The sequence below is a fragment of the Embiotoca jacksoni genome, unplaced genomic scaffold (genome assembly GCF_022577435.1).
Source record: "Embiotoca jacksoni isolate LCO1_2020_lvr unplaced genomic scaffold, fEmbJac1.0.p SCAF_5, whole genome shotgun sequence".
In the NCBI taxonomy this organism is placed as follows: Eukaryota; Metazoa; Chordata; class Actinopteri; family Embiotocidae; genus Embiotoca; species Embiotoca jacksoni.
In genome coordinates, this window is record NW_027185403.1 from 7830969 (window position 1) to 7852668 (window position 21700).

Here is a 21700-nt window from a genome sequence, read left to right on the forward strand (position 1 = left end):
TGTCACAAGACGAAGAATGAATCAGTTTTTGAGCCTGGGGCCATCTTTTCTCTTATTGAGCAATAAGCAGATACACATTGAAGAATTATGTTTCTGGGGCACATTTCATGTTATTATGCAATGCAGTCTATGCAACCTGAATTCTTGTTTCAAACTATGAGACAGTCTACTGATCTGGCTTAATTACTGTAATTCACTGACATCATTTGCTTTATACTTCTTGAGGCAAATGTACGTTTTTACTTCACTACATTGTGCTGCATTTACTTTTCAGATCGAAATTTGCAGTGAACTTGGTGCTTCCATACAAGGGCAGTAAACCTTTGTTTCAATGCACTAACTAATGTAACACTGTGGATTGTCCAGTAGGGGTCCCTGCCCTCATTTCTTAGAGAGCAAATCACTGAACTATTGCAAAAACCTCTGACTTCTACAAGGAGTTCAACATTAAATGTGTTTCAGTTTAGACAACATTTTGCTGCATAGGGAACCTTTATTTCTTTCGTAATACAACTAAAAATTCAGGAAACAGTGATTAATTCTCTCAAGTACAAGTTATTAAGGTTGAACAAGCATAAAACTATTCACAGTTACACTGTTATACGTTTAGTCCATTAAGGGGTTAAAGACATTGCAGTAAACAAAAGATTTAATCTGATACGTATATCCTCCCCCCCCCCCCTTTTTTTTTTGTACCGTATATATAACATGACTAAAGACACAGTACTTAAAAGTCTCCCAAGGCCCCAGGGATCAAAGAAAGTCCTGTACATCTGGACAGCTGGGGATAAACATTCAAATCCTAAAACCCCCATCTGTCACATTCCAGACAAATAAATTTTGAGCCTTTAAAGCATCCCAAAACCCTATAACACACAACAAGTACAGCAAATATAATTTCAGTGTCATACTGAATACCTAAAAAAAAAAAACTTCATTATCATGGGCAGTGCCAGGCTGTTTTCACAGCAGCAGCTTCTGAGTTTCTATATGACACGAAGGAGTTGCTTAGTCAATTTACTAGATGAAATAACTACCAATACCAGTGGGACCAAACAACAGTAGCCTGTTCATATTGTCATTATTAACACGACAGATTTACAACAGCCTGAGTCTACATGTACAAAGTAGTGATGACTGACCTAGTTGTGCCTTGGCACTTGATCTCCCCACCCCAACGCAATTACAAGCTCGAAACACAATCTGTCAGCGCAGGACCGCCTGTCTCTCCAAAACTTGAATCAAGACCATGCGTCCACGGTGTATTTACGTGGAGCAATCATATCATTTGTACTGACTGACTCCTTATCTTAAACCCATGTTCTAAACCCGAGATGGGTAAAGGTGGTTTCTTCATGGAACCAGCAGCTCTCGTGAGAAAAAATAAAATAAAAAAAATAAAAAAAATAAAATAAATTGGCAGGGGCAAAACAAAACGCAGTCTACTTTAGCTCAATTAACAACGTTAAGAAGCGAGCGCTCACCCCTGGCCGATCTCGCGAGACTTGCCATTTAGAGTTCTACTCGCTGAAAGTTCATAGAAGTACAGTATTTTCCAAAACTATCAATAAGATAATGAGAACGTTTTAATATATGTCTTTATATATAGCTTGCCTTAATATTTCTAGTTCCCCCCCCAAAAAAGCCTTCGGGTTGCTTAGTAGCTGCACAGGCAAGCTAATTCTTACAGTTGCGACCGCTTGTTGCCGCCACCTGTTACACAATGATTCAATGAATAGCCATTATTATTGATTATTTTTTTCATAATGTAATTATATCATATTTAATTACAATACTTAATAGAGAAAATATTAAAAATGTTTATGATGTTTGATGGCAAGCATGAATGTTCTCTGGTTGTGAAATATATTTTCTCAAGAATTACTCAGGTATTGTTGTCATAATGGAAACTTGGAGAAATGACCGAATCTGCACATGCTGTGATGAGTTAGAATAATACTGTTACAAAATAAGTGATGATTAATTCTCCTGGCATGCTAAAAATAAATGACTATGAGCTTCATGTCGATGATAGAAATATATAGCCTAGTTTAACTTCCTCCTCTGAACATTTCAGGTTCAAGGTTACAAAGTTGTAAACTACAAGTTGATAATTTCAAAATGTAATCCAGAAAATCTTTTTTTAATTAACAAAAGGTGAGTTGTAATTTTGTACTACTATCTGGCATTTTTCTCCAAAAATGGCCCAATTTTTTTTTAAATTGACATGTTTAATATGACAGTGAAAATGCATGTGCAGATAAACAGTGTATTGTTGTTACGATGTATGCTATTGTCAATATAGAACTTGCTTTAAATGTCACCAAAAAGAAGAAAAAGAATAAGAGAAGGATGGAAGGTATACTTCTGTTGTTCTGCTTTTTTCTCATCTTTTTGTGGAACCTCAGTGGCCTCAGGACCAAGGCAGGAAGTGATGTAAGGGTTATGTGAAAAAACTGGTCATTTTGTTGCTGTGTTACACCATTTTCCTGCCACTTCATGAAAACCTGCTTTTGCAGAAACACATTTCTTTATGACGAATTGTGACGAATGGAAGTGTGACTATTACTTCGTAGAATCCAAAATCACAATAGGAAAAAAAAAAAAAAAAACAGGAACACCAGATCACAAGCATATAAGAATCTGTTTTATGAAGGGGCAAATTTTGAGGGAACTGTCCTAATTTAGAATCTATTGTTGGCGGGGAACTTTTTCTCCTTTTTGGATCAAATATAATTTCAAAGCAAATGGCTATGTTTATTTACCAAAATCAGCAGTCGTTAAGTAGTATCTCACTTGGCTTGTGAAAATATCAATATTCCTTTAATATAGCATGTTTTTCTTTGAAAACTATTTATGGTGAAATTCATGTTTTTCAGAAATTACCCAAAAAAGTTCCCAGGGCATGAACTGTAAAACTTGTCTTCATCGGTGGTGGCCAGCTCGGACTCCTGGTCTGATGCAAACTAAAAGAAGAAGCAAAAAGAGGAAACTTGATGTTGTCATTCTTTAACCCTCATGTTGCCCATGGGTCAAAATGATCCGCAGCTGTGTTCAACCAAGTTCTATTTTATTTCTATATTTTTATATTTTTTGGGATCATTGGTCATCATTCTTTAAAGAAACCCTCACAGCCTCCTTGTCACCAATGATCCCAAAAAATATGAAAATAAAATAGAACTTGGTTGAACACAGCTGCGGGTCATTTTGACCCAAGGACAACACGAGGGTTAAGGGACCTTAGAAGTCGATTGCTTTTGTTTTTCTCCTAAATTACAAAACTAAAATTATTGTCTAAAGTATTTGAACTTATCTCATTCCTTATATGAAATCAGTGCTTTTTGACACTTTCAGTACAGCCTGGAGTGAATTTACAGATAATTGAAATATATTTGAAACAGGTAAATACTTCACTGACATAAGAATTATGTGATTTTAGTACAGCATATTACTGTTTGACAGAAAACTGGATGTGTGAATTGCTAAAATATTTTGTTTCCCCATCTGCATTAGTGTTGAAATGATTAGCTATGAAATATATTACATACATTTTGATGATCAACAGAAAGCTAAATGACATAATCTGTTAATCTATCAATCATTTAAATACATTATCTAACAAAAACACCCTTTAGGCTACTGGTTCCAGCTTTTAAATGTAATATATTATCTGTAGTGAAGAATTTGAAAAGATTTAGCCTATAAAGCTGCTTCAAATATGAATTGCACATTTTAAAACGTGGATGCTTCCCATACACCTTCAACCCAACAGTACAGGACATCTCTACAATCAGCACAGTTTCAAGATTACCAATTCAGTACCTGACCAAATATGAAATATAGTCACAATCTCCCCTTTTCTTGTGGTTGTGGTGTTGAATAATGGGCAAAAAAAAGGGTTTTAGTAACATTATGATATCAAAGTGAAGTTGACCTTTGACCTTTTGTATATGAAATTTAATAATTTAATAATTTCATCCTATTAGAAATTTGTGTGAAATTTGTTATGAATTCTTCAATTATAGCCACAATGTATTGTAAGATCTAAATGCCCTTGCCTTTTGACCTTTTATCACCAAATTTGGATGAGTTTATCCTTGAGGCTAGGTGAACGTCTGTGCCAAATTTTAGGATGTTGATATAAATATTGTTAAATATTGTGGTCCCAAGACCGGGAGGAACACGGACTTACGGATAGGTGGACAAGCAACCCAAAAACATAATACCGCCGGGCTTGGCTGTCAGGCAGACCAAATTAATAAAGCGATTAATCTGTAATGAAAATAATGCGGTGCTGTGTTGGATGAACTTGAAACCAAGACTCTGCATGTTCATTTTCCAGAACAAACTGAAACATAAGGCTGCCTTGAAGGTAAAAAATGAAACAAAAAACTATCATGCGCTTGTTATAAAGTTTGGAGTTGTCTTGTAAAAGCGTCTGTATGGCCATTTGACCTTTAAAGCAGCCCACCTGTCTTAACTCTCCCCTGTGACTAGCCTGTATTTGTTGGTGTTGCTTCTTTCACACGTCATGAACGCAATCTGTGCAGCTGATAGGAGGTCGTACCTGGGCCCCAGGCTACGGCCTCCGTTGTCCTCTGCTTCATTTGGTCTAGATTGTGCGTATTATTCAACTAGAGATGAATACAGGTGCTGTTTGTTTTTGAGATTACAGACAGTACATTGTTGTTTTCACTGAGATAAAATGGAACAGCTAGGCATGATGTACTACTGCCACATCTCTGCCAAAGCATGTCCTGTCTTGTACTACTCTGTCCTCCAAAGGAAACACACCCCTCCCTGCCTGGAAACTTCCTGACTGATAAAGATGTGATAAAGGTTGGTTGGACCAACAAACAGTCTCTTCATGTTTTCTTCTGCCACCACACGCTCAAAACCAAAAGATGTGACACAGACATACACACACCTTGTTGATCTTACCATTTCCCTCCCAGTGCTCTGAACTTTTCATTTTACTGGAGTCTGTGAATAAACTTGTTTTTCCTTAGTTTAACACTAGTGCATATTTTAACTTGTAACAGAACAATGTGGGATTTCAATTGTTCATTGTTTCTCTCAGGAGGTCCCAGTGGAGGCGGATAAGCCAAAATAACAGTTCAGGAACATTTTGGAGTGAAGACAGATGGAACCAAGGAAGAACAGAAGTAATGTAATGGAAAAAAGGAAGAACAGAAACAAATGAAGAACACAAGGCAGCATGGAGAAGTGCTTGATTTACCTTTATGGTGTTTTGTGAAGCTGGTTGCACTTAAACATACACTGCAGCTCCGGTAAGAGTTTTAAAAGACATAGTACTTAAAATTTTGCCTTTATAGCTGGAAAGCAGTTGCATGCTTTTGTGTTTATGTGTTCATGTGCATCCAACTTTGTAGGCGTTTGGAATAAATGCCACTGAAACTCGTATAGATTCACTGTTTATATGAACTCAAATAAAGCACAAAAATCAAAATTTGTCCCAATGATATACAACAACAGTCAAAGAGTATACATCAATCCGTGTCTGAAATATTTACACAAGCTTACATTCAAATGGTTTGCTCTGCACAGAACTTGTGCTTCAAAGTTAAATACTGTGTAGCTCAGCGAAAATATACTTTAAACTATTTTTTTCCCTCAACATATTATATCCAACTTAATATGACCTCAAACATATTTATGTCCTTTAAAAATATAAATATGTATATAATAATTAGTCTTTTTTAACTGAACCTCTTCTGAACAATAATGAAACAACTGAATACCACACTGCCCAAATTTTTTTTGAAAAAAATGCAAACAAAGTTGTGGCTACAGGAGAAATAGCTTCAGACAGTTTATATATAACCTAACAAGTGCTCTGCATATCAATTTATCAATTATTTTACTTGTCAAACTTTCAAAACAGAACAAAAACATTAAACCTAGTCTGTTGCTAAAATGCTGCTGCTTGCTGCAATGGAGCGTTGGTCCAGTGATGTCAGACCCACTGCTGCGTGTCACAGCCCAGCACCTCCAAGCGAAGGGCGATGTCATTGATCCAGCCCCGCGGGTGGATACGGAGGAAGCGGCCAAACAGAGGAGAATCGAAAACAGTGAGCGCTTCCTCATCAGGATCGTCGTTTCCTTTGAAGATCTGAGGAGGGAAAGAGGAGGAAATAAGAGACAGTGAGGAAAGAGGGGAGATGAGCAGATAAATGCATGTGATTAACTCACACTGAGGGGCCACAGTATACAGACACATTAAAATAAATCCCTCTACCACAAATGTGGATCAGGATTTCTAAGTTCATTCGTATATTATGTCACTAAAACATAAAAACACTTCATTAGGATATTTTTAGTCATCTCCATCATACAAAGTGACTCATCTACTGGTGTAATAGTGTTGGTTACAGAGCGATAGATTTCTGCTTACTGATTCACAGAAGGAATAAATGAAACAAGCAAAAAACACATTAGTCATTGCAGATTTATGGACTGTTTTATGTGGTTGTAATCTGGAATCCATCCCTTGGCAGTGCTGACACAGGCCTGACTTCATTTGGAAAAACTTATAAACTTATAAAATCACCCTTTTTGCACTAAGAATACCTTTTCTCTTTGTGAGCTATCCTCTAACACGCTACTCCAGGAGTGCCCATCATGACTGACAGTGACTGAGAACTCTGTCACCATCATTTGGGTCAGCAGAGACTTCGCTCCTTGGGTGATGACCCCTGTGATGCGTTTGACTTTCACCAAGTCAACCTGCAGCCACTCGTGGGGGTTGTTGTTCTGAGGTGAAGAGGACAGAGGAAACACTTTTAGATATCAGAAAGAAAAGAACAAACAAACAACAGTCTCGTTTTCTGATAATGAAAAGAAGGTATGTATGAGGGTTTTCTACAAGCATTTCTACAGACGCTCTTGCATTTCTCAAAACAGTACTTTGAGAGCAATTGCTCAAGATGGATACATTTTGGAAAAATGACAAAGTGTAATTATTTTTTAACTAAAAGTTCTTATAAAAATGATGGTTAATGTTGTCACAGCCCTGTCAGCCCTTGCCCAGAAGTTTCCGGTGTTTCCTTGTTTTCCTTTCCTTTCCTTTCCTTTCCTTTCCTTTCCTTTCCTTTCCTTTCCTTTCCTTTCCTTTCCTTTCCTTTCCGTGTGTGTGTGTGTGTGTGTGTGTGTGCGTGTGTGTGTGTGTGTGTGTGTGTTTGTTTGTTTGTTTTCTGTTTCTGATCATTGCCAGTGTGGGTGTGTCTCCCCAGCTCCAAATTTATAAGTAATGATGATGACACACACCTGCTTCTCATCTACGCTCATCAACTCATCCACCTATTGCCAGATTATCAGTTCAACCACTCTGGTGAACCACCCACAGCCGCTTAGACACTCAAAGTAAAATTCCTTGTGTGAGCTCTAACTAAATCTCTTTCTTTGTGTCAAGGATCTCTAGCTTGTTCTGTCTGTAACTCCCTGCCAGCCAGCCTCCACTCAGCTCCCTCTGCTCTGAGCTTCCCGGACACCCCCGCGTAACCATCTCCTCCACCACCATCCTCTAAACCTAATAAAACTTTTGTTTGTGTAACTCTGAGCTCTGCATTTGGGTTCCTCTTTTCTCAATTCAGTACAAATGTACAGTTAAGTCTGCTGCCTTTAACTATTCCTGTTACTGACGAGTTGATTTTGAGTCAATTAAAACATATACGGATGTTTATACTCTCTGATTATTCATTGTAGAATGAACCTACTGAACCAACCACAGCATCGGCAGGTATATTATCTCTAACGTAGAACTACTGTATAAGGTATGATGTGCAGAAGGTCATGTGATTCGGAAATAACATGATCTGGAATACAAAAGTTATGAGTGGAATGCATAAAATAAGAAAGGGACATTTTATGAAACGGAAAGAAATAGATACCAACTGCTGAAGAAGTGGAAGTAAAGAAAACAAGCAGATGTAGATATGGCCAAAAAGAACACTGCACCACTTCCTCTCCCACACAGCTCAAAGGAGACAAGGAAACTAATAAACTAGGAAAATGCTTCTGGCAGTGCATCTTTTTCCACTGTTCTCCTGTGTGGTAGCACAATAGACTTTATATGAAAGGCAGCACATGGCAAAAACAGTTGAACGACTAGTGTGGGGACTTTTTTCTATCTTAACCCCTGAATGCTAAGCTTTTCATGGGTGTTTTCCTGTCACATTCTTACTCACTATCGGCTCACTTTTCACTGCACTTCTATGGAAACGGCACAATCATGGCTACAAGTAGGGGGGACTCAAAAATGTTTTATGTGCAGTATAATACAGTGATAATGTCAAAAATCTTTTTTTTTACAACCTATTCTAAACCCTCTATGATCTCAGTCCTGTCTCCTCTGTGATCAAACCTGCCGTTTCGTCGAAAATTCACTAAACTTTTGTCACTTGACTGTTGGTTTCAGCCATCTCATTCAAGGCTTACGCGCAGAATTTTCTACATTTTTTGGGGGGAAAATCTGGATTGTGCAAATGGTTTCTTTTTGGTGAAATTTAAAACAAGATATGTTGAATAAAGTGATTTTGATTAAATATCACTATTTTAAGCTTAGATTTGGTTATTTTTTCTGACAGAAGCGTTTGGTGCATATGCTTAGTTAGTCACTGTCACAGGTTTGAAAACCAGATGATAATTTTTATTTTAACAGTTTCTATCCATGACAAATGGCATCTTTTTGGTAATTTTTTGGGGTGCAGAGGATTCATTCTTTTAAACTTTAAGCTACAGAAAGGGCAAAGGTTGGCAATGGGAAAAGTCCAACCAAAACAAAAATGACTCCAAGTTGAAACGTGGACAAATTTGGAGCACACTTCCTGCTCCAAATTTCACAACCCTCACATTTATATAAGCAAAGAAAGTAAATTATATTTTGTGTCCTGGAACACATTTGCAAGACATATTCCTGTTTAGACAACAGAACAATGACAGAACTGACTGTTGACTTCAGCTATTGGATAAAGGTTAAATGCTCAAACTCAAGGGATGATAAAAATTGGAAAAAGAAACAACATTAAATAGACTCAAAATTAAGTTATTTGTTCAGGCCTTTGAAGTCCTTTCAGAACACTATTCTGAATAATAGTTGGCCCACAGTGGTTGACCTCTATCCATGGCTCACAAGTGCTGTTTGTGACCTTTAATAACAGCTCAACGGTTTGCTGGAAGGACAAATCACACTTCAACAGTTTAGTGCTGCAAAATGTGAAGATGATAAGCTGAGGAGGAGGAAATTATAAACTACAGGCCAACCTAATGGAAGGAGAGTAAGAGAAGAGCAGAAGGTTTTAACGATTTCCCACTTTGCCACCTTGCAATCCCACTGATAATAGTGCAATCATGCCCACTTCACCCTGTGATTGGTGAGCTACACAGATGTTACAGAGAAGCCGGACATTGTACGCCTCTTTCTAGCACACTTTTTTCAATTGCCACACAACATTTTACTGTATTACTGTAGTGTACAACCAACATGCAACATGCAACGTGCTCACTGTCTCGTTATCCACATATCTACTGCTGAAAGAACATAACCTTACAGCGGATTATTGTTTGGGAAAATATTGTTCTGTGTACAACCGAAACTCAACAATCTATAATGAGTGCCATAAAAACTTCACTTAATTGACTTAAGGACTTAAAATGAAATGTAATGTAATTCACTGTTTTCCATACATATTTAACTTTTACTTGTACTAAATATGAATTGCATGTAATGTACAATATACTTTATGAGTTTGTGCATATGAATGTGTGCATGTTCACCTTTGGCCTCCATGCGTTGGTACTGCCTTCCTGATGGAGGCGGGCGAATTTGGGGCTCCAGCTCCGCAGCAGAGATGAATAAATGGAGGAGGCTTTTAAACTGCTGTCATTAATCAGGTTCTTCTGGAGTCCGAGAGGGATCGAGCAGCCTGGTTAAGCACACACACCCAAACATGTACGCAGTGTCAGTCTCGGTACTTTCACATGGATCAACTCTGCTACTGTTGGGACAACTTACTGTTGAGATCACAACCCAGCAGCTCCAGTCGGACAGCAGGCTTATGCATGTAGCTGTAAGGCTGAATCCTGACGTAGCGAGCAACAAATGGTGGAGAGATGTCATTCTTTTTCACCCTGGAGCTGTCCAGGTTGCCATGAAAGATCTGTAAATGAGCCAGCACAAACAGTTTGGCACAGACTTAAAAGAATCATGTTGGTAGAATGGTGCGTTTTAGTACAAGCATCACAAATACACAGCTGCCAACTATTCAACTTTGGCAACCCATTACAGTAAAGAATTTGGTCCCTTTATTACATTTATTTGGATATTTAACATAGTATCACGCCATGGCCATTTAGTTGCAATCAGTTCCCCTTTTACAAACCCTTCCTCTTGGTGCCTTTAACGCTACTCAAGTGTTTAAGTTGAGTTTTTTTTACATTTATATTAAAATAAACTAAAAACAATGGCTGACTAGAGGTTATAAAATCTATTTGGAAAAGGATCTACAAAACCTGTGTAGTACACTGAATTTATAATTAAGGGGCAAAATAACAGTAATTTGAATACAAATTATTTCATTGAAGTCTTCAGCTCCACTAAATAAAAATAACTCCTTATCTCCCTCAGAAAATGAGACAGGAAGCAGAATGCTGGTGCTGCATTTTCTCTGTAAAATATTTCACAGTAGATCATTTCACATTAACATATCAAATGTCGTATATCTGTCAGCCTGTCAGTGGTCAGCATGTTGTTTTTGTCTGGTGATCTGGGAAGTGTGCTTGTGTTCTAAGTTCAGCTTCTGCAAAGCTGTGAAACTAAGTTGAAATTTCCAGAAGAATCAACATTTTATTGGTGTCAAATTGTGACCCCAACTGTAACAGATATAAATCATGATGACATACGGAGGTTTTCTCAGTGTCGTTTCCTCTGTAAGTGGTCCACATCTCCTGGTCCAGGCTGTAGGAGATGGTGAAGACTGTGATGTAGTGGTCTCTCAGCCTTGACCTCACTCCCTGTGTCTGCACACCATGCAGCAGCATGGGCTTCTTAAGGTCAACCTAATGAGACACACATTACATTAAATTACATTTTGCTGTGCTCTATTTTTGGTTTACATCTTAACATCATAACGAAAATACTGTTTTTGATTGGTTTTGACGGGACAATTCAGACCTTGAATGAGGAACTTTAAGACACTACTTTCAGTATCTGATACAGTGTAAAAGCAAAGAATGGCGTAAATCTAACCTGTAACCATGACTTGTTGTTTCTGCCCATCCAGGCATTGATGTATCCAGACTGTTCCAGCCTTGCCAGCCTTGGCTCCCAGTTACCTGGACACACATGTGTAAACACGGTAATAATCCATCTCACTGTGGGTAATTTCCTGACTTTCAGATTTCATAAAGCTTCCTCGTGACTACAAGACTGAGGAATTTTCATTTTTAGTGCACATATAAACCTTTCTATTCTCTTCATGTGGACAGATATTAAGGGTGTTCTTGGTATACTTACCCTGTTAAATAAAAGTACAACAAAACAAAACAAAAACAAAATCCTAAAGCCTGCTGTCTTACCTATGTGATCTGATGCTGTGATCTGTGAATCCTCGATCCTTCCAGATTTAATTCCCAGTGGTAACATACATACTGCATGTCAGTGATCACAAAAAACAAGTCAGTAATACATATCAGATTATCAGGTGAACATAATAAAAAATAAAATAAAATAAATATATATTTCTAATCACGTAATGCAGGTGGATAGTATATAACTACTGTGTACAATATATGTGCTGTTTGTTTTGGTGTTATGACATTTCTATTACTGGTGCAACCTCAGACTTTTGACAAGGCAAAGTGAGGAAGTCTTCATTGAAAAAAAGAAAAAACCTTAAATGATACAATATCTAAATACTTTACAGTGAAAAAACTGTGGAAAAGGCCTCTGACATAATTCACAAATTATTACATCATCATCAGCAGCAGGAGTGTTGGCATCTAAATCAACAGAGACCACTGAGGTTGTTACACTCTACGCATCACAAAACAAAATAAAGAATAAAAAGAAATTAGAAAACTTTGCAGTATGGTTATTGTTGTCTTTAGCATGTTCTGCTAAAGCGTGTCCTCATAGTAGAGTTGTAGTCTAACAAACTATTTTACCAACTCATCCATCTACATCAATTCCACTTGGTCAAAAGCTTTTGTTTAGCATGACAACATCATTTCATCCTCTGGAGACCATGAAGACATGAGACATGTGCACCTACGTTTACTATAGACCAAAAGTTTCGCCCTCATGCCAGCCAGCTGGTAGTCTCCTATTGTGCACTCTACCAGCCATGTGCCAACTGTGGGGGGTCTCATCTCTATTGTGCCAAATACACCTTGAAGGAGGAACAAATGGTTGATCAGAAATATATAAGGCAACGAGACAGCATATGACACAAGAATTACATTACAGAGCCAGAAAAAAAACAAAAAAACATGACCCCTTCAGATAGTTCACTTAAATCATTCCCTTTTGCATTTCAATTTTCATTATATGGAAAGGAAAAATGTGGGCTTCACATGATTTTTTTTTACATATACAGTAATTTCCGTTCAACAAAATCAGTCTAAGAAACAGATGTCATTTTAGTCTAAATTAGATCACTGTAAGACCGAGAGCGATAGAGAAAGAGAAAGGTTTTATGTGTAATAATATATGAATGTGTGGGTGTATTTACCAGGAAAGAGGTTGTAGATGCCCATACGGTGTTCCTGTTCCGTGTGAACAGTGAAAGGCAAACCATGGAAGTGCACAGCATGGTACTCTCTGTCACTTCCTACATTCAGAAGGTGCCATCTGACTGGCTGGTGCTGGGCGACCAACAAACCAGGAAGGGTCTCTGCCACATAACCGTTTATTGCTGAGGAAAAACATTTGCATTATTTCTGAGAAAATTGCAACAAGCATTACAGCATCAATCAGCTCTTTTATCTCTACCTGCAAACTTATTGCTGATGTGGTACCAGGGATCGTCAGGGTTGACCTGACAGGGTGGGACACAGTGTTGCTGCAGGTTCTCCTCCAGGTACCAGCTTTTAGTTTCATCGAAGGTGTGAAAGAGCAGAGAGAACTCCTGGATTTTTTGCGGCGTCTTCGGATGAGTCTGGAGGGTACCAGACTTACAGATCACCAGTGGACCAATCAGGCCTGAGTGAAGGTCCCTCTCCTGGGAAAAAGTAAAGACAAATGTTTTCTCTTTGTCGCATGAGTACAATCGAGGTTTTTATCACAATAATTTAACTTTAAAATCAAAACAGTAAATGGTGATAATAAACAAACAAACAACACCAAAGGAATATACATGCTGTATATCCAGGAAATAAAAGGGGGCTACAGGTGAAGATGTCTGCAGACCTTGTCCACAGTAGAGTAGTAAGCTCCAGTCTTGCAGTCAAATTCGGGGTCAGTGGGTCCCTGTTTCCTGGTTATTCTCCAATTATAAGTCCGGGCTTCCCCAGGAGGAACGGGCTCTCCTGGGACCCCGGGTGGAGCGGAGGAGGAACTGGTCCGGGCAATGCCGGCCCCCTGGCTGCGGTCATAGATTCCCTGAAGGTGCAAGGAGTAAGGTCGGTGTGCGTTGTTCTTGAAGATAACCTGGGATAAGACAGAGAGGGAAAAGATCTACAGGTTAAAAAACACAATAATGAGAGACTTTTTTTTTTTTTTTTACAAAACTCTGATCGTGACATCCAGTTTTCACAGTTTCCATATTTCAGAAACATGTGGGCTAAACTGAAGCTTGTAGAAGTCGTTACTGAGACTACAGAATACATGTATTGTTTAATTTTGCTTTGGCACAGTAACACTCACAGTGAGGAGATCATTAATCTCAGTTCTGATGAAAGGTCCCATGATTCCCAGGTGCTCCTGAAGCTCTCCTCTGCCTACAGGTTTTTGGAAGTCTTTATCCTCGTAGGCTCGAAACACCACCTTCTTATACTCTGGCAGGAACTTCCTCATCCCTCGACGCATCTCTCTAAAGAGAGGAATTGAGTCGTGCTTCTGTTTGCTTGGATTTTATAATAAGCTTGATTTTTCTGTAGTCATGTGAATCATTTTGACCAACTTTAGAGCAAAATACATTTTGTAGTGACTCCATTCACAATGATGACTTGATACCACTGTCATGTCTGTGTCTTGAGAGTGGAGACAGAGCTTGGATGCAGTTACATTAACATAAACCACGTACTTTAGTTTTTACATTTTTTTTACATTTCTATTTGAATATAGATGAATCGGTACACAGTATATTAACCATCAAGGGGGATTTTAAGGTTAGTATGGAACCAGAGTAGCTGTTTCTTCCTGCTTCCAGTCTTTCTTGTAAGATAGGCTACTGTCTTATTTACTCTACAGACATTAGAAAAGTTTGTGCTTTCATGTCTCACAGCCACAAGGCAAAACATAAAGTAAGCATATATCCTAAAAAGTAAAACATTTCCATTAAATTCCTGCATGGAAACTTGGATGAAACATTTTTCCTACCTGGGTTTGATGAGCTGATGTGGCATTCGGATACCATAGTCCCAGGCGATCTCCTCTGCAGCGATGTAGTAGTGGCGAGGTCTGATCTCTCCAGAGCGCGGGCGTATGTAACCTGTACCAAACACATCATTTGATGTGCTGTTCACCTATAAATAAAATACAGCATTTGATGTGGTGAGAGGAAGGAAGTGGTACCAAATTTACATAGAACATAAAGAAAGACGTGTTAGTACCTCTTGACCATAGTCATCATACTGGAGGGCCATATCAATCCTTGTTGTGTTGCTCTCAGCAGTGTAGTTGTACTCCAGTTCCAGCAGATCGTCTGTCAGTCGCTCAGGTTGAATTTGGATGTGGTTTTGTGGTTCTAAGTTTTCATCCATATCGTTTGAATTGTTTGATTCTACAGTGGAGACATTCTTGTTCAAGAGCCGTTCGTTGTTCAGTACGATCTCGTTGCCCTCTTCAGGTTCTACAATTGTAGTGTTGTTTTCACTCACTTCACTCTTTTCCTCAGCTTCTTCCTCTGCATCAGTATCAGTCACATTTTCCACAAATTCTCCTCCAATCTTTATTGTAGTTCTTCCGTCTTCAAAGGCTCTAGAGCTGATGTCTCCATCAGTCCAGTTTCCATCTGCATGTCTTCTCCGTCTGGCGCCTCTGTTTTCTGCAGGTTCAGTCAGATTCTGAGAAACCTCCTCATCTCTCTCTATTTCCTCCAAGATATCTAGTGGGATTCCTCCTTCTAAGGCAGGTTTCCCCCCTTCCTGTGATGTTACTGTCACTTTCCTTAGCGGACATGCTGCCCCAGTCCCCTCAGGTTTGTCACTAGTTACATTTTCATTGGAGGTGTTTACTGACTGATTGCATACTCGAACCAAACCTGTGGGATTTTGAGATCTGAAGCCCCTCGGTCGGGGATCTATTTCATCGATAAAGTCAGAAATATCGTCTTCATCCTCATTGTGGTCAACTAGCAGGAGGTCTCCATTGTTGTAGGGACGAACGCTGTAACGGATGCTCATCCCCCGGTTTTTGAGGCTGCTATCAAAAGCACTGATCTCCCACTCACCTACAAGAAGGGAAAGGTTAGAGTTTATATGATATAAATGTGGCTGGTGGAAACAAATGCATGACGTGCATGAAAACATCCACATCTAGTGCTTTCTATGCAAGTCAAACATGTCCTGGGAAAAATATCAGATCCGGATGCCTTGTTGTGTGTCAGTGCTGGGAAACAGTATAGTGGCCCTCGAAGCTAAATGTTTTGAGACTCAAAATGTTTCCAGTTTTCTCAAGTTTGGCTCCTTCCACCAACAATATCTAACCAATAAAATGTGTGCTTCTACAGTGCCTAGCATCTTCAGAGAAAAGGGTGTACATGTTAATCTGTGACCTCACCAATCAGCTCGGTCTCCATGGGAAGGGTTACGGCAGTCATGGGAAAGAGGGTGAGGACGGACTGGTAGACGCCTTCGTGCTCAAACAGGTTGCCGGTAAAGTAAACTGACAGGATGTCACTTTTGGTGCTCACGTGGGCCACATGCCAGTAGGGGATGTCCGTTTGACGCATCACAAACTGACGCTTGCTGAACATGATGCCGTTTACACCTGGAGGACGAGGGAAATTCAGATTTACTTCTGCTGAGGGGCACATTGATTGTTTTCATATTTCTGTGTTAAACATGGTTATTACATCACTAACAAGCATTAAGGAGAACTATATCAATGGTGAACTCACTGTAAATGACATTGGAGTCATAGAAATCAGGGTCTGTGTTGTAAGAAGAGTTTTGGCTGGACTTCTGCATGTTTTCATTGAAGTACCAACTTCTGTTCTCATCAAACACAGCAAATATCAGGCTCAACTTCTTATCTGCTCCCAACTGTATGTGACAATAGATTCAATGAAAATTATATTACATTTGTGCACATTAACTGCCATGTCTGAAGCTTGAACACGTTAACGTTCTGCTCACCAGTACTCCTTGGAGATCGATGGCGTTATACTCGCAGATGAGCAGCATGCCGACCAGCCCAGAGGCCAAGTCCCGCTCTGGGGAGACGGTGCTCTGAAACAGCTGGGTCAGACACTGGGGGTCTCCCTTCAATGGCCCGTCGTCCATTGTTAGCCTCCAAATGTAGCTAAAAGTTTTGTTCGGAGGCACTCCCATGGAGCGCAAGTCCTTCTCTCCAGCTGTTTAATTAGATTATTGAGAATTAACATTAAGCTGTTACAATCAGTCTTTGAAGACAGGGACAAGTCAAATGCTGTTTCAACTGTTCAGTAGCAAATTAACTATATAATGCAAGGTTTCTTTTTCCATTTGAAATAGGTAATTAAATAATTTTGTGGATTATTTTACATATATAATGATTATGATAATGAAAATTTCCAAGGTAATAATGCACATAAGTGGTGTAGCCTATTAGGTATTTCACACAAGTTAAAAACCACTGTGTGTACATTAATCATGTAATTACAGCATGTTTCCAATCAGTTTTTGATTGTATAAAAATTACCAACAAAGAGACACCAAAGTCTGGAACTTTTTTCACTCCCGACACCGTAACGTTAAAAAAAGAAATAAAATAAAATAAAATAAATACCGTTTTCAAGACCTATCTCGCACTTTGGGGTGGCCCAGCTGACCCCTCTCGTTATATAAAACCAATCTTGACTGTTAGCTTATTACTTGAAGAAGCTAAGAGAGCAGTATCACTGCTTACAAGTTTGTGCTTGTGTATCGATTGGCAAAAAACTGTTTATATTTACAAAATAAGGTTTAGTAATCCTCTTTCCATCCTCCGTTTCTTGATTTGACTCCACTAATCTTTTATTTCTGTAGTGCGCAGACACTTATTGCTTGCTATGCCACACCCACTTTTCAGCAGCCCAATCTTTTTTGAAATAATTCACCATATAATTCATTTCACATGTAAAAATGCCACATTAAAGAAGATGAAGACAATTTCTTTACATTCTCATTAGATCTCTAAATTCAGTGCACTTAAATTGTACTAGGGTTAATCCAATCAAAATTGACAGACATTAATTTTGTGGTTTGATTACGTCCATGCTTACGCTTACCATTTGTGGATCTCTGCAGTGGAAAGATCTTGGTGAGGCCATTGGGGTAGATATTAAAAGGGCGACTGGCCAGGTTTCTAAAAATGATCTGGAAACAATTCAAACTGATGAGTGATCAATAGAAAGCCACCCAAGGAACCTATATATGTATGAATACAGTAAGTTTGTGTAGGATTGTGATGATTGTTTTAGCTCAAATATGATGATGCATGATAGCTTAACTCCCATATTTTCTGTCCTTCAAAGTTTGTTTCACTCACATGGAACTGATCATTGACGTTTCCTTTCAGAAGTGGACCCAGCAGTGTCTGAGTGGTGTTCTTCGTCTGAGTGAAAGATCCGTCTGTGTATTCCACATACATAACCTTTTTATACATGTAGCCTAAGTGATGGGAGGCTGCAGGCAAATATCTGGACTGCAACTCACTGATGTAACAAACAGAAAAGAAACAATCAATTAAAATCAGCTCAAACCCTCTGTTCTTCCTCTTCCTTCCCATTCCTTTCTTTTTCTTTACCTGTCTGTTGGTTTGAGATGAGGAATGTAGTCCCAGGTAACCTCCTCAGCAGCAATATAATGCACCCAGGTTTTGGACTGCTGTCCTCTGCTGGCTCTGGGTTGGACCTTTGGCTTCATGGGTTGAAAGCTTATGGTGTTGAACAGATCCTCAGCATCATCATCACCGTACCCATTGTAATCCATGTCATCCTCATATTTGACGTTACGCAGGTCAGGTAAGACGGGTTCAGGGCATTTTTCCACAGTGAACAATGCTTTCATGCCATCTGGGTGAAGCAGTAGTGCACAATACCAGTGATAGTTACCATTCAAACAGAGGAGATGAATTTAGTTGAATTAAGGAAACAGATTTTTCTAGGCTTGAGAGTCTGATTGGGTGTTTCTTACCATGGAGGTGAGCATGAATCTGACAGCTGATTAGGAAGCTGCCTATAGTAGTGGGTTTCATTTCCGCAGTAATGAAGGTCATCGGGGTCACATCCACAGTGACTTTACGATGGGTCAATACCTGAAAAAAAAGCCAATATACTGTATTTTAACATAATAATACAAGAATAATAAACTTGATTTACATATTTTTAAAACACAGAAAGTCTACCATCTAATATTACGTAACTTAAAGGAAAACCTTTAAACCAGCTACAGATCTTTTAAAAAACCTTCTCACAGCCAAATGCATATATGGATCATTTTCCTCAACACATACGTGACCAAATGCACTATTTTATCGGGTTTGTTTAATTGGGTTCTCCTTATTTAATTCTAGCACTTGTGGGAAAATCTGATGGTGTTTTGGGTTATATGTATGCAGAAATATAGAAAATTCTACATAGACTTTCTAGCACCACAGTATCAGCCTTTCTGCTATTCTACTTCTGCAGTTGAACTCAAAGTTGTCTTATCACAGCAAATACATATTTCGGATTAGCATTTGTTTATTTTACTATCATATTAATAACATTACTACATTAGATCTGATTTTGTTTGACTAATGAGACAATAATTACCATAAATTCATTTATTTATTAAAATGTGCTTAATTAGCCAGTAAGATATTTATTTTAGGGGTTTAAAATGATCTCATTTAACGTTTAAATCAGTTTGATATGATTGTCGTTAATATAAAGACTTAAATTACCTTCAAATAGTGATCCTGAAACTGAATGGAGTGGATTTCTGGAGCTGTGCCCATCCCAATCAGATGCCAAAATACCGGATTACGGCCTTGACAGATTGTCAAACCTACACACACACACACACACGCACGCACGCACGCACGCACGCACGCACGCACGCACGCACACACACACACACACACACACACACACACACACACACACACACACACACACACACACACACACACACGCACACGCACACGCACACGCACACACAGAGAGCGAGGAAATTGAGGCCAAATTCCTGAACAGATACATACAATGCAGCCACCGATAGACTGAGTGCAGTGTAAACAGCACTTAACATTACAGCACGACTTCATGGAAAACCTGTCTGTCTGAGCCAGACTAACTCATTACCCGGTAAAGTAGAGTTGACATATCCATTGATGGTGTGGTATTCCTTCCTGCTCTCGCTCCTCTTGAACTTCTCTCTGCTCATCCTCACTCCCACCTCTCCATACCAGCTTTTGGTCTCGTCAAACACCATGAACAGGAGGACGAACGCTGGATATTTCCTCTGCCCATCATCTGTGAAGGCACCTGAAGAAACACACACATAATGCACGTGATGCAGAATGTGGCAATAGGCTTGTATCTGCATAATATAGTCTTATCTGTGTTTGATACATATCCTACTTCTTTCTGCTTCTTTTTTTGGGCTAATTTAAAGTATGTTTCCTATCCAGTGAGATAAGCCAGTTCAGTGCTAGTATCTCTATCCAGTGCATTTTTGGCCTTGATCTAAGTGTTGTTATTATTATTGTTATTTCTTTCTTGTTGTCTGGCTTTTATTGACGGTTCAATTTGATCAGTGGAATCATTTCAGCCTCTGGCCATCTCTAACCCTTTACATAACTTTAACTCCATGTTGTGTATTAAATGTGTGAAAATGAGACAAGATAATGAGGCAGGGTCAGTCATTCATCAAAACCTCCACCGCAGCACACTGACTTGATTTACAGATGAGTAGGGCCCCAATGAGTCCCGAGTTGAGGTCTCGGACCATATCCACCTGGGACGAGTATGTGTAAGTGAGGCAATCGGGGTCGTTGCTGGTGGGACCATCTCTAGGGCTGATGTCCCACACGTACTCATAATATCCTCCGGGAGAGACAGCGTCATCCTCCTTCTCCTGGCCTGTGGTGGAGTCATCATACCCAACTCCTGGAAAGAAAAGACAAAGCATGACTCTGACTCCCCTATTTTGAGAAAAAGAAGTAGTACAAAGATACAGATTAAATGATAACTTAAAAGAAAGTCTGTTGTTTAGTTCACTATTTCCTGGGAGAAAGAAGTAAAATGATCATGTTAGGGAGAAAGCACACTGAGATTTTCAAGAAATCCTCTTGTCACATTGCAGGAAACACAAATTAATTAATGAAGTGACAGAAAATTTTGAATAATGTGTGTTTAAATTTGCCATTTTCAGTATGAAAATCCTATTAGAAATGGAGCGGGACGGCAGTGTGCGCTGGTGTAGAAATCACATCCATGGGAAGCACTGACTTTTATCAAACACGGGCACACACACACGCCCATAAACAACCATCTTTTCTTCACATTTAATATTACACATTGATGTGATTGGATCTGCGTCGTGAAGTCTCATTGCTGGACGTGACAGGTGCAGCTTTTCAGATTATGATAAACTCAGTTACTGGAATCTACTCTGTGGCAGGAAGACATGAGCTGCTTACAGGAAGTGACTACTTTGGATCAATGGCAGCTTTCGAACATATGCCAAAGCTTTCCGTAGAGGGTATTAACCCTCATACGATTTTTCAATTCTGTGATATTCCCGAATGTTCTTTGCAGTTGGGTACTGTTGGAGATCAAGTCATTTCAAAGAATGACTGTTTGGCATTGACAGGTTGCACAATATCTGCACACACTAGATAATGATAACCGTTGCTCTCTATAATTTCTAAAGAATGGGGAGGCAACCGTTTGGGCTAATAAGCCTTGTTTCTCGATGATTGACATATCATTTACTAAACTGTTGGTTTTACATAACTTAATCAAACCATTAACGATTTTTAACAACTTCTTTTTGACAGTAATTTGTTTCCAGTCATTAGCATCATTAACAGCTCTAACAGCAGCTTTGCTCAGTTTTTCCCCTTTTCCTTATAAATATATTCAGACTAAACTACAACCATGTGAGAGTGGAAATCTAAGTCACAGTAGCACCAAACAGTAAACTTCTAGGCTCTTTTGTGTTTTTGTTTGCCACTGTTTGAACTACAGTGTAACCCCTGTATTAAAACTGAGTGAGTCAACAAGCTGATTCAAGAATTTGCTCACTACTTGACCAAGCAGAACGGAATGCTGTGAACTAATGTACAGTTTGA

The 21700-nt window shown here is 39.0% G+C and overlaps 1 protein-coding gene across 1 annotated transcript; it reads right to left on the reverse strand.

Annotated features, from left to right (window-relative positions):
* Nucleotides 1-5422: 5422 nt before the first annotated feature.
* f8 (coagulation factor VIII, procoagulant component) lies at nt 5423-20360 on the reverse strand. Its single transcript, XM_069171411.1, has 24 exons — nt 20301-20360; nt 19707-19889; nt 19307-19410; nt 18556-18676; nt 18167-18434; nt 17909-18074; nt 17649-17736; nt 16537-16754; nt 16299-16443; nt 15954-16168; nt 14791-15624; nt 14558-14703; nt 13883-14048; nt 13427-13666; nt 13010-13238; nt 12750-12932; nt 12291-12407; nt 11596-11667; nt 11267-11352; nt 10921-11076; nt 10034-10178; nt 9796-9944; nt 6592-6774; nt 5423-6133 (listed from the first exon to the last, which is right to left on the reverse strand). The coding sequence occupies exons 1-24, from the start codon at nt 20353-20355 to the stop codon at nt 5978-5980; spliced, it is 4425 nt and encodes a 1474-aa protein (XP_069027512.1). The 5' UTR covers nt 20356-20360; the 3' UTR covers nt 5423-5977.
* Between the last annotated feature and the right edge of the window lie 1340 nt (nt 20361-21700).

What these genes read in the sequence shown, in the direction of transcription:
- f8 (XM_069171411.1), bottom strand. Translation starts at nt 20,355, where the DNA reads ATGGTCCGAGACCTCAACTCGGGACTCATTGGGGCCCTACTCATCTGT. An exon ending in CATCAGCTCATCAAACCCAG is followed by an intron (nt 14,049 to 14,557) that starts GTAGGAAAAATG and finishes TCCTCTCTTTAG; the next exon opens with AGAGATGCGTCGAGGGATGA. An exon ending in CATCAGCAATAAGTTTGCAG is followed by an intron (nt 12,933 to 13,009) that starts GTAGAGATAAAA and finishes GTTTTTCCTCAG; the next exon opens with CAATAAACGGTTATGTGGCA.